At 37.6% G+C, this 12,774-nt stretch overlaps 1 protein-coding gene across 2 annotated transcripts in view; it reads left to right on the top strand.

Moving 5' to 3' along the window:
- The window catches only part of Pik3c2a (phosphatidylinositol-4-phosphate 3-kinase catalytic subunit type 2 alpha), a 103,157-nt gene that overhangs the window by 19,220 nt on the left and 71,163 nt on the right, over positions 1 to 12,774 (top strand). For both annotated transcript variants that reach the window (XM_031388019.1, XM_031388018.1), the window contains one exon: positions 3,320 to 4,450. In XM_031388019.1, the coding sequence (XP_031243879.1) occupies positions 3,380 to 4,450 (1,071 nt within the window). In that variant the 5' untranslated portion in view covers positions 3,320 to 3,379. The remainder of the gene's footprint in view (positions 1 to 3,319; positions 4,451 to 12,774) is intronic.

Below are 12,774 nucleotides of genomic sequence, written 5' to 3'. Positions count from 1 at the left end.
CCATTGTTGAACTACAATCATTGCTTCTTCATTTTCTTAGTATCTTAGTATCTTTAAGTTTTTTAAATTGTGTATGTGACAGAGTTTAGAAGACAACCTCTAAGAATTGGCTTTCTTTTCAGGAATTGGCTTTCTCTTTCAACCATGTAGGTAATGCGAACTTAACTCAGGTTGTCAGGTTTTGTTTTAGGTGCCTTTACCCACTGGCCCTATTTCTTGTATGTATGTATGTATGATGTATGTATTTTTGACAGAGTCTGGCTATATAGTATAAACTGGAATGGGAACTCATAGCTGGCACCCCTGAAGCTTCCTAGAACCTCATTCTCCAGTGTTCTTCAGGGAGCCAACAAGGCCTGGCTAACTATCTTAAATTGTTAAGATCAGAAAGCATTTAGGGGCTGGCGAGATGGCTCAGTGGTTAAGAGCACCAACTGCTCTACTGAAGGTCCTGAGTTCAAATCCCAGCAACCACATGGTGGCTCACAACCATCCGTAAGGAGATCTGACACCCTCTTCTGGAGTGTCTGAAGACAGCTACAGTGTACTTATATATAATAAATAAATAAATAAAAAGAAAGAAAGAAAGCATTTAGATGAGTAACAAGACTGACTTGCTTTATTTTTCTTGAGGCTTAAATTTAAATTGTAAATGAATGTCTACCACAGAAGGAGCAAGGAGCTTTTAAATGAATTCCTTTGTTTTAGGGTATGCAAATGGTGTTCAAAAGTTTGATTGACTAGTTTAATTACCCTCTTTTAGAGAATTTTAAAGTAGCTATAGCCTTTGTGATCAGCAAGGGGTTACCATGAAAGTTAGTGAAAACATTAATCATTACAGTAGTTCTTTAATCTGATTTTTAAATTTTTTATCTATAAAATGAGGCACTTTGAAACACTTTTACTTGTAAAAGATCATGTAGCTGGCTCCTTCCTTTTTAAATTAAAAGAAAAAAAACAAAACAAAACAAGTCTTTGGGGGCTAGTGAGGTAATTCAGTGTTTTAAAGGCACTTATTCTTACAGAAGACCTGGATTCCATTCCCACCCAGTACCTGCATGGCAGCTCACAACCATCTGTGACTCCAGTTCCAGGGGATCCAATGTTTTTGGTAACCTCCATGGGTACTAGGCATGCATGTGATTCACAGATATACATGTAGAAAAAACACCCACACAGAAAAAAATGATAATAATAAAATATAATAAGAATTAAAAAATTTTTTTTAAAGATTTATTTATTATTATATGTAAGTACACTGTAGCTGTCTTCGGACACACCAGAAGAGGGCGTCAGATCTCATTATGAGTGGTTGTGAGCCACCATGTGGTTGCTGGGATTTGAACTCAGGACCTTAGGAAGAGCAGTCAGTGCCCTTAACCGCTGAGCCACCTTCCAGCCCAGAATTTAAAATTTTATTAAATGTGAATTCTTGTTTTGTATACATGTATGTTTACTACCTGGTATCTGGTGTTACAATCAATGTGTCAGAAATGAGCATAGGAGCTGGGCGGTGGTGGCACACACCTTTAATCCCAGCATTTGGGAGGCAGAGGCCAGCCTGGTCTACAGAGTGAGTTCCAGGACAGCCAGTGACACACAGAGAAACCCTGTCTCGAAAATCCAAAAAAAAAAAAAGAAAAGAAATGAACCTCTGGAACTAGAGTTACAGTTATGAGCCTTTGTGTTGGTGCTAGGAATTGAACATGAGTCCTGGAGAAGAGCAGCCACTACTAAGCCATTACTCTAGCTCTTCCCCTGGTCTTTTTTCACAGGATCTCATGGTTTTTGTTTTCCTTTTATTGAAAAACAGATGGCTTTTTGTTTCTTACATAATCTATCCTGAGTACAGTTTTCCCTCCCTCTATTCTTTCCAGTGCCTCCTACATCCCCTCCCATCTGGTTCATTTCCTTTCTGTCTTTCAGTAAGAAAACAAACTGGCTGGAGAGAGGGCTCAGCAGTTAAGAGCACTGGCTGCTCTTTCAGAGGTCCTGAGTTCAATTCCTAGCAACCACTTGGTAGCTTATAACCATTTGTGATTAGATCTGATCTGGTATAGACACATATACATAAAATAAATTAATCCTTAAAAAAACAAAAAAGAAAACAAACTGGCTTCTAAGGGAACATAATAAAAATACAACAACATAAAGTATAAGATAAAACTATCACATCAGGGTTGAACAAGACCAAAAACAGAAAAAAAAGAGCACAAGCAAGAATCAGTGTTAGCTTTGAACTGGCAATGTAGCTGAGGAGGATCTAGAATTCCTGATTTTTCTACCTCCATTTAGAATGGTTTTCTTAGATGCATATTTTCATTTACTGTTTAGAAAAGGCTTAAGCCATATTTTTTTTTTATGGAAATGTATTTTAAGGATAACTTTTGTTTTAATTTTAACTGCATATAAATTGGTATAATCAAAACTGTATGATAAGTTTTGAGTTAAATTTTTGAGTGAAGCTGGGCAGTGGTGGCGGAGGCTTGGGAGGCGGAGGCAAGTGGACTTCTGAGTTCAAGGACAGCCAGGCCTACACAGAGAAACCCTGTCTTAAAAAAAAACAAAAACAAAAATTTTTTTGAGTGGAATATTACAGCTCTTTATAATTTTAAAGCTTGCCCTACTGTTCTAAGCTATGCTACTTTGTACATTTTTAACATTTCTGGGGTATAACAAAGGCTTCAATAAGTTTTTAATAGATTTTGATCAAGTAACAGTTGTTTATTTTATTGACTGATAAAAGTTTGCTCTTGAGCAGTTTAACAAATAACAAGAAGATCATTACTATTTTGAGTTTTTTTGTTGAGTAATCATAAGCCTTGCCTTGGAAATATGTGAATGGTACTTATGTAATTTCATGCCCAGAATAAAGCTAGAGTGCCACTGGGAAATGGCGGCCATTTTGACAATGGACATGACACCTCTTTAACTTCATTTACTGTGCCAAGTAGTTTGATAACTCAGGAAATGGGGGTAAAGTAAATGTGTTGTTTCAGTATCTTCTGAACTTATGAGCTTTTATGTTAGGATTTCATGAAACCTTTCATTGTTTTTTACTTAGTGTGTATTTTTTGTAAGTAGCTTCAAAAAATTTACTTGTGTTTTGAGACAGCATACTACTAAGTAGTACTGACTGACCTGGAAGTCACTGTAGACCATGCTGGACACAAACTCAAAAGAGATCAGCCTGCCTCTTCCTTTTAAGTGCTGGGATTATTATAGATGTTTGTTACCACACCCAACAGGAATAGGTTTAAACAAAATAAATTTGTGTTTAGAAAATCTAACTGATTGTTATGTTTATTTTTATGTATAGGTCCTGGTATTCTGGAAACTACAAGAAAAAAGATTAAGAGGTTTGGTCTCTGTTGTGGATATGGCTCAGATTTCCAACAACAGTGAATTTAAACAATGCTCATCTTCAAATCCAGAACAAATAAGAACCAAAGATGTGGACAAAGCAGAAGCATTACAGATGGAAGCAGAAGCCTTAGCAAAACTGCAGAAGGATAGACAAATAACTGATAGTCCAAGAGGCTTTGAGCTGTCTAGCAGCACTAGGCAAAGAACACAAGGTTTTAACAAACAGGATTATGATCTCATGGTGTTTCCTGAGTCGGATTCCCAAAAAAGAGCAGTAGATATTGATGTAGAAAAGCTCACCCAAGCTGAACTTGAGAAGATATTGCTGGACGACAATTTTGAAACTAGAAAAACCCCTGCATTGCCAGTTACTCCTGTTCTGAGCCCTTCATTTTCAACACAGCTGTATCTTAGACCTACTGTTCAAAGAAGTCAGTGGCCCCCTGGGTTATGCAGGCCTTCCACATATACTTTACCTTCTATTTATCCTTCAGCATACAGTAAACAGGCCACATTCCAAAATGGCTTCAGTCCAAGGATGCCCACTTTTCCATCTACAGAGTCTATATATTTAAGACTTCCAGGACAGTCTCCATATTTTTCATATCCTTTGACACCTGCCACACCATTTCATCCACAAGGAAGTTTACCAGTCTACCAGCCACTTGTCAGTCCTGACATGGCAAAACTATTTGACAAAATAGCAAGTACCTCAGAATTTTTAAAAAATGGGAAAGCAAGGACTGATTTGGAGATAGCAAACTCGAAAGCTTCAGTCTGCAATCTACAGATATCTCCAAAGTCTGGAGACATCAATAAATTTGATTGGTTAGACTTGGATCCTCTGAGTAAGCCTAAGGTAGACTATGTGGAGGTGTTAGAACATGAAGAAGAGAAGAAGAATCCAGTTTTGCTAGCAGAGGATCCTTGGGATGCTGTTCTTCTTGAAGAGAGATCTCCAACAAGTTGTCACCTAGAAAGAAAGGTTAATGGAAAATCCCTTTCTGGGGCAACTGTTACAAGAAGCCAGTCTTTAATCATTCGAACAGCTCAAGTTGCAAAAGCCCAGAGCCAAGTATCTCAGGTATAGTCTCTCCTTGCTAACTTCTTAAATTCAGTAGTAAAACAGAGTGCATATTTGTGTGAATCATTTGTTAGGGGGAAAAAAATGGTCTTTTTAATCTTGGTTTTCTTTGCTTCCAAGGCTGCTTTGGTTCTTTTGTTATATGGCAAAAGATTAAATTAAAGATTAGGCCAACTGAAAATTTGCTTAGTTTTTTGTAAGATTATAAAAACCTAGTTAGGCTGGTCTGGTAGCACTTACCTCTAATCCCAGAGTTTAGAATGCAGACAGGTGGATCACTATGAGTTTGAGGTCAACCTGTTAGACATAGTGACTATGTAGCCAGAGAAACTTTGTCTCAAAACACAAAAAACAAACAAGACCAACCTAGTTGAAGATTTGTTGTCACTGAAGTGAGTCAAAAATATTCTTAGTCATATAATAAATAATATGTGAACCTTTCTTTTTCTCCTCTTTTATTTCCAATGCAAGCAAGGAATTTATTATACAAATTCCAATACACTTTCTTTTGTTATTAAATCATGAAAGACACAAAGAAAAACATAACTTCAGAGAAATAGGAAAAGGGCCATTTAACTGCTTCTCCTTAAATACCTGTATTAATAAAAGAATGAAATAGTAGTGTAAAGGCTATCATTAATTTATATGAGCTTTTTTTTTAATTCTTTGAGTTTTTTTTTTTAATTAGGAATTTTTAAGAGATTTATTTTTATTTTACTCATGTGGGTGTTTTGTCTCCTTGTGTCTGTGCCCCACATATGTGCAATACGTGTGGAGGTCAAAAGAGGGTATCCATTGTGAGCCACCATGTGGGTGCTAGGAGCTGAACCTGGTCGTTACCAGTGCACTTAGCTCCATTGAGACAAGACTCAAACTGCCCTGAACCTTGGAACAACCATCCCACTGGAGCCTGCCAAGGTGCTGGGGTTACAGGTTTAAGAAGTTGTTAGTTAAGGAGTAACTGCAAATATTGTATTTATGCTCAGAAGAGAGTCAGGCACAGTTTAGAATTTTCCTTTTCAAACATACCATTCCAAATATTTTGCTTCTATATTATGTAGATCTTGGAAATGTTTAAGGATTAAAAAACAAAAACTTTAATCCCACCTTTAGGAAGTTTACACCTTTAATCCAGCAGTTAGGAAGAAGAGACAGGCAGATATCTTGAGTTTGAGGTTACCCTAGTTTGTATAGCAGTTTTCAGGTCCACTAGAGCTACGAGTGTCTGCCTCAAAAAGAGAAAGGGAAAAAGGGGGGGAGCAGTATATCTGAGTGGATCATATGGATCATATCTCTCACTGTGTAGCCCAGGCTGGCCTTGAATTTATGCTCTTCCTTCAACCTCCTAAGGACTTGTGTTTCAGGCAGGTACAAGTTTGCCCAACTATGTATGCTATTTTCCATAACATTTCCCCATTTACATTTCTACCAGTAATGTTCAGGTTTCTCTTCCTTCTTTCCAACACTTACAATTTTCTATTTTAAGTTGATGTTGAGTATTCTTTCATGGCTTTTGTTTTTCTGTGGTACTATGGATCAAACCCAGGGCCTTATGGAAACTTAGCAAGCTTCCTACCACTGAACTATAATCTAGGCCTCCATTTTATGTTTTTACTGGCCATCTCTGTGTTTTGGGGAGAGAGATACACATAATCATTTTGTTGGCCTGTTTGTTCATTTGTATGAGACACTACTCTCTAAATTCACTATGCATCTCATGCTGTCTTAACTGCTAGCAATCCTCCTGCTTCAGCTTCCCAAGCACTGGGATTATAAATGAGTCACCATGTCAGGCTGAGAAATATCTATTTAAGATCTTTGTTTACTTTTTTAAAACTGAATTATTCATAAAAATGAATCATAAAGATTCAAAGTAGAAAATGCCCAAATGTTGAACTAAAGAATGGATTAACAAATACAGTATATCCATGCAATGGAATACTTTTCTCTTAGAAAAAAAATGAGTGAAATCTTGATACTTGATTCATAAAGCTTGAAAATATGCTGAGTGTGGGATTGAGGGTTTAGCAAGTGGTAAAGTGCTTGGTCAAGGATCTCTGGGTTTGTTGCCCACCCAGCAGGAAAAACAAATAAACAAAACCAACATGCTGATAGAAAGAAACTAGATTTAAAACTCCTGGTGCTTCATGCCTTTAGGCTGAGTCAGAATGATTGCCACAAGTTCTGATGCTAGTCTGAATTACATAGTGAGTACTAGGCTAACCAGGCGTGAGACCTTATTTTAGAGCTAACAACAACAACAACAACAACTCTACTATACATGTATTGTATAAGCATTCTTTTTTTTTTTTTTTGGTTTTTCAAGACAGGGTTTCTCTGGCCCTGGCTGTCCTGAAGCTCACTCTGTAGACCAGGCTGGCCTCGAACTCAGAAATCCGCCTGCCTCTGCCTCCCAAGTTCTGGGATTAAAGGCGTGTGCCACCACCGTCTGGCCATATGAAGCATTAGTAAGAGGCAAATGAGGGACTGGAGAAATGGCTCAATACTTTGGCTGCTTTTCCAGAAGACCTGGATTCAATTTCCAGCATCCACATGGTGAAATACAGTAGTGGTCTATAATTGCAGTCCCAGGGGATCTGATGCCTTCTTCTGTTTTCTAGAGGCACCAGACATGTACATGATGTACAACATACATGCAGACAAAACGCTCATATGCATTAAATGAATAAATAATTTTTAAAGGGGGCAAACTTGTAGAAAAAGGAAGTAGAATAGTGTCTGCATGGGCTAGATTGCTGCATATGGAATGGCATAACAGTCCAGGCTCTTTGAAATAATGAAACCATTCTGAAATTGTTGATTATTGCACAAAATTTTGAATGTCGTAAAAGCTACAGAATTAATACAGTTTTAAATGGTTACAATTGTGACTTTTATGTTCTATGAATTTTACCTAAAATTTTTAAGTGAGGAGAGGGGAAGAAGGGAAATTAGTTGTCCCCAGATCTTTCACCTTGTACTGTAGGGCACTAATGAATTCATGCTCTTTTTAATAGCAGTTTCATTTTGTAAGTTAAACATGATCGAAAGTAGTTTTGTATATAGTGCTACTAGTCAGAGCTTGAAATGTTAGCTGTTTGTAATTGTTTGATAAGGGCAGCTACTTGAAGCCCACTCACTTTGGAGCAGTAGAAAGTTATAATCTCACTATCAAAGAAAAAGTGAGCCTTTGATCTTATAGGAAACTTAAATGTTTTATCATTTATGGTGAAAACACTGAAATTCTATCTCTTGTCCTTTGGAAATACTACTACATTTCCAGCTGTATGTACTTACCCTGCTTTTTTAAAGTTACAACCAGTTTAATTTCCCCCTTGTTAAGATGAAATAATCAAGGCCTGACATGGTGGCACTCACCTTGAAGGCAGACTCAGGTGAATCTTTTGAGTTCAGGTTTAACCTGGTTGACATTGTGAGTTGACAATGTAGGTCAGCCATGGCTACACAGTGAGACCCTGTCTAAAAAAATAGTTTAATAAAATAAAAAGGTATAGTAATTATCTTAAACAAGTTGAAGTTCCTGGTAGGCATGTTCTATACTGTTCAGGACTGGGACTTGGACTGTAAGAACTTACATAGTTTAATTTGGGTTGTATATGTTCAGATTAAAAATGTTTGTTAGTTTGTTTTTTTTAGAAAGCTACGAGACAATTAAATTCTCAAGAGCAGAATAGTGTATCCCTATATTTGTAAAAGGTGAAAAAAGTGTGCTGTAAAGGAATTATGTTAATATTTTGATATAATTCTGAAATTATAGTTGTTAGTTTTTGTAAGGTAGGTGGGTGAGTAGATAGGTAGTTCATAGGTAGGTAGATAGATGAATTTGTAAAAGGACCACCAAGCCTGGTGACCTGATGTCAAGGACCTACATGGTGGAAAGAGAGATTCGATTTCCTCAAATTGCTCTTTGGTCTCCACACACACATTGGCTGGAGTGTGTGAGCACACACTAAATTTTAGATGATTTATAAATGAAATTAATGTAATTTTAAAGCCAGGTGTTATGATTAGGGAGAGTTATGGATGAAGTAATACTGTTCACATGATAATAGCTGTTAAAACCAGATACCCAGGCATTTTACATTATTTTCCTTTTGTGTTTTTTTCAGATTTTCCTTAGTAACATTTTATTTGTCCAGGGGAAGGAAAAGGAATTACTTGTTAAAAGCAAAGATCTGGTATTGGGATATTTTGCAAATAGTAAGCTCCTTGTTACAGAATTTACTCAAACATGTGCTAGAAAGCTAGCTCCTTAGATCTGTTTGTATGTCATTATGCCCTGCGCAAACCTTAGGCCACTCAGTTCTGATTTGGGATTAGGGTGAAAAAATGTGGAATTTGGGGCTGGTGCGATGGCTCAGCAGGTAAGAGCACTGACTGTTCTTCCGAAGGTTGTGAGTTCAAATCCCGTACCCACATGGTGGCTCACAACCACCCATAATGAAATCTGACGCCCTCTTCTGGTGCGTCTGAAGACAACTACAGTGTACTTATTTATAATAATAAATAAATCTTTGGGCCGTAGCAAGCGGGGTTGACTGGATCGAGCAGAGGTCCTAAAGTCAATTCCCAACAACCAGATGAAGGCTCACAACTATCTGTACAGCTACAGTGTGTACTCATATACATTTAGCAAATAAATAAAATTTTTAAAAAAAAGAATGTAGAATTTGAAGGTAAAGATAGTTTTTCAAAACTTCTCCTAAATTTCCTAATGATACCTAACTCTCTTGATGGAGGACTTGAAAGTTTTCTTACACCTTAGGAGTCCTTGAAGCTAGGGGTGTGGGAAGACAGCAAACTAGAGCACTCTGGGAATAGTTGCTTTAAGGCCACTAAACGTATGATTAGATTGCAAAGACTGGTCACTTTCCAGCCTTGCCTTTAATGAGGAAAAGAGTATGATATTTACAAATGTCTGTCTGTGTGAATCTTCTCCTGCTTGTTTTAAATATCAGTACCTTCCTGATATTTTCCTGTGTGGTTTCCTTCAGAAAGCACCCTGAAGAAATAATGAGAATAAGTAGTTTCCTGAATTTAAGGTTTGTTGCTGTCTGAGCCATCTGGTCTAGTGGTTGTCACAAGCGTCAGGGATTAACTATTGGAGCTGCTCCCCATAGTAGGGTTTGTTGTTTCTTTGCCCTGTTGGTGACAAGGATTGATCCTAAGGCCTCACAAGTGTTCTACCACTGAGCTGCCCCACTAGCCCTTTTGTATCCCTAACCTTGTCAAAAGTTTTTCACTCTAGCTCAGGCTTCAGACTTCTGGCTATCCTCTTTCCTCAGCTTCCCATGTGTTGAGATTACCAGTGTGAACTATCACACCTGACTTTGGGCAGTGTATGCTTTAAATTAGTTAAATTCAGGAAGGATTAAAGAATAAGGAAGCGGGTTAATGAGAATTGTAGGTCAGAGCCAAGTAGGTAAAAGTAGCACATTAGCTGATGAGTTAGAAAGTGGAGCTGGCGTTAGCTGTGCCGAGCACCCACAGCTTGACTTAGTCTACCTGCCAGACCTTAGAGCAACTGAATGTGGCTGAGGAGGCATAATGTTGTTTATCATCCTATTGTACATGACTATTGGAGCACATTCTCAGAGGAGTACCAGTAAACCTGTGTCGTAGAAAGAAAAGTCTTCAGGATCTACAAGTTAAGGCATTTAAGACCTTTTGACACTTTTTTTTCCCAGAAGAAAAGAATATTAATTACATTTAAAGTTACTATTTTGTTCTGAATGATTTCTATTTGTTTGTTTGTCTGGTTAGTTGGTTTGGTCTTTTTGAGGTAGTCTTGCTAAGTAGCCCTGGATGACCTTGCTATATAGGCTAGGATGACATGGGACTTGATCCTCTGCTCTCTGCTTCCCCAAGACTGGGATTAACAGACTTGAACTACCATGCCTGACCTTAATCACATTTCTTCATTTATGAAATAGTCATACTAGGTAATTTATGAGATCCCTTCCTTTAAAATAACATAATATAAAATTTGGAAAGTTGCCATTTAAAAGAGGATGCTAACTTTTTTGTAGGGTTTGTGTGTGTGTGTTGGCTTTGTTTTGGTTTTTTTGTTTGTTAGTTTTGTTTTGTTTTTTGTTTTCGAGACAGGGTTTCTCTGTATAGCCCTGGCTGACCTGGAATTCATTCTGTAGACCAGGCTGGCCTTGAACCCAGAAATCCGCCTGCCTCTGCCTCCCAAGTGCTGGGATTAAAGGCGTGAGCCACCACCTCCCAGCTGTGTGTGTTGTTGTTGTTGTTAGTGTGATAGTTGTGCTTGTGCTAGAGACTGAAGATAGTGCCTTGTGCATGCTACTGAGCTGCGTCCCTTAGGAAGTTTTGTATTTTGATTGTGTATTTTCAAACTAAAGGTATGGTGTTCTTGTAAAGCAATGAAATAGTAGTATAACAAATTTTCAATCCTATTAAATATTTTTAAGTTTTCCTTTGTGTATGTTAGGGTAAAATAGTGCTAGATTTGCATCAAGACAAGTGTTTGCTGCTGAAAGTTATATTTTATAGAAAGTCCTAAAATCAAGCAAATTCTATCTTTTTTCATGTAAATTGAGAGATTAGTGTAGTAACTTAGTTTTACAGCTCAGCAACCCCAAAAGTAGAATAAGTTTAGATGGGGAAGAAAATTCAAAGAGGAAAGTTTAATTATCTACAAGGAATCTATGGCTATTTCATAATAGTGACACTTGGGTTGAAAACATAATTATTAGAAGCAGTCAATTTAAGTTTGATATACAAAAAAGATTTTCATATTAAAGTTTCAAGCCTAGTTCCTAAAAAGTTTTAATTTTTTTTAAAGATTTATTTATTATTATACATAAGTACACTGTAGTTGTCTTCAGACACACCAGAAGAGGGTGTCAGATCTCATTATGGGTGGTTGTGAGCCACCATGTGGTTGCTGGGATTTGAACTCAGGACCTTCAGAAGAGCAGTCAGTGCTCTTACCAGCTAAGCTATCTCACCAGTCCCAAAAGTCTTAAATTTTAATTTACTATTTGTGCATATGTGTGCATGAATTTCTGCAGGAGTCCGTTCTCCTTCTACATGAATCCCATGTATCTAACTCAGGTGGTTAGACTTGGCAGTAAACATCATTACCTTCTAAGTTATCTTACCTATCCCTTACTAATTTTTTGAGATAGGGACTTGATATGTAGCTCAGGCTAACCTCACTTTTTTTTTTCTTTTAAGATTTATTTATTTTATATATGTGAGTACATTGTCAGTGTCTTCAGACTTACCAGAAGAGGGAATTGGATCCCATTACAGATGTTGTGAGCCACCATGTGGTTGCAGTTGCTGGGAATTGAACTTCAAAACCTCTAGAAGTCAGTGCTCTTAACTGCTGAGCCATCTCTCCAGCCCCCAGTCTTTTCTAGATGCCAAGATCTCATACAGTTTGTGAAATCTTATGCTGCTGATTTTACTTGTACAGTGTGAATTCAATCCCCAGAACCTGTGTAAAGATGGAATGAGCGAACTGACCACACACACACACACACACACACACACACACACACACACACACACACACACACACACACACACACACACACACACACACACACACACACACACACACACACACACTGACATCACTATAATAAAGTTTGGTTTATGTAGCCCAAAAGGTAAAGAGAACACCAATACTGGGCTGATTTTGGAAGTCATTGGAATGGGGCTTTCATGTGCTCACATACTGCTCAGTCTCTGCCTACTTATAAGTATTTCCCTCAAGCTTATGCTTTCTGTTGGGAAACAGCATTGCAAATACCTATTCTCTATAATCATTGCATGTACTTATGTGTTCATTTCCTGTTAGAAATTCTGTGTGTTAAAAACCCCACTCTAAAGGATATTTTTCTTCTCACTCAGCAGGCTTACTTCCTGCTTCCTCTTAGTGTCTTTTGTTTGGTTAATAATAATCTAAATACTTAAGTGTAGTTTTTGTGTGTGACCAAAACCAGGAAAGATGGTACTTTAAGCTTAAATCAGATGTGGTGGTCATTAACTATTTTAGCTAGTTTGAACAGATTTCAGAGCTTTTAATGGTGAGATTAGATGACATTCATAAAAGTGGTTTTGAAAGTTGGGTATCGCCGGCGGTGGTGGCACACGCCTTTAATCCCAGCACTTGGGAGGCAGAGGCAAGTGGATTTCTTGAGTTCGAGGCCAGCCTGGTCTATAGAGTGAAATCTTATGCTGCTGATTTTACTTGTACAGTGTGAATTCAATCCCCAGAACCTGTATAAAGATGGAATGAGTGAACCGACCACACACACACACACACA

This window comes from Mastomys coucha, unplaced genomic scaffold, assembly GCF_008632895.1.
Source record: "Mastomys coucha isolate ucsf_1 unplaced genomic scaffold, UCSF_Mcou_1 pScaffold21, whole genome shotgun sequence".
Lineage (NCBI taxonomy): Eukaryota > Metazoa > Chordata > Mammalia > Rodentia > Muridae > Mastomys > Mastomys coucha.
The sequence above is the reverse complement of the archived record's forward strand: the minus strand, read 5'-3'. Positions and strand labels throughout refer to the sequence as shown.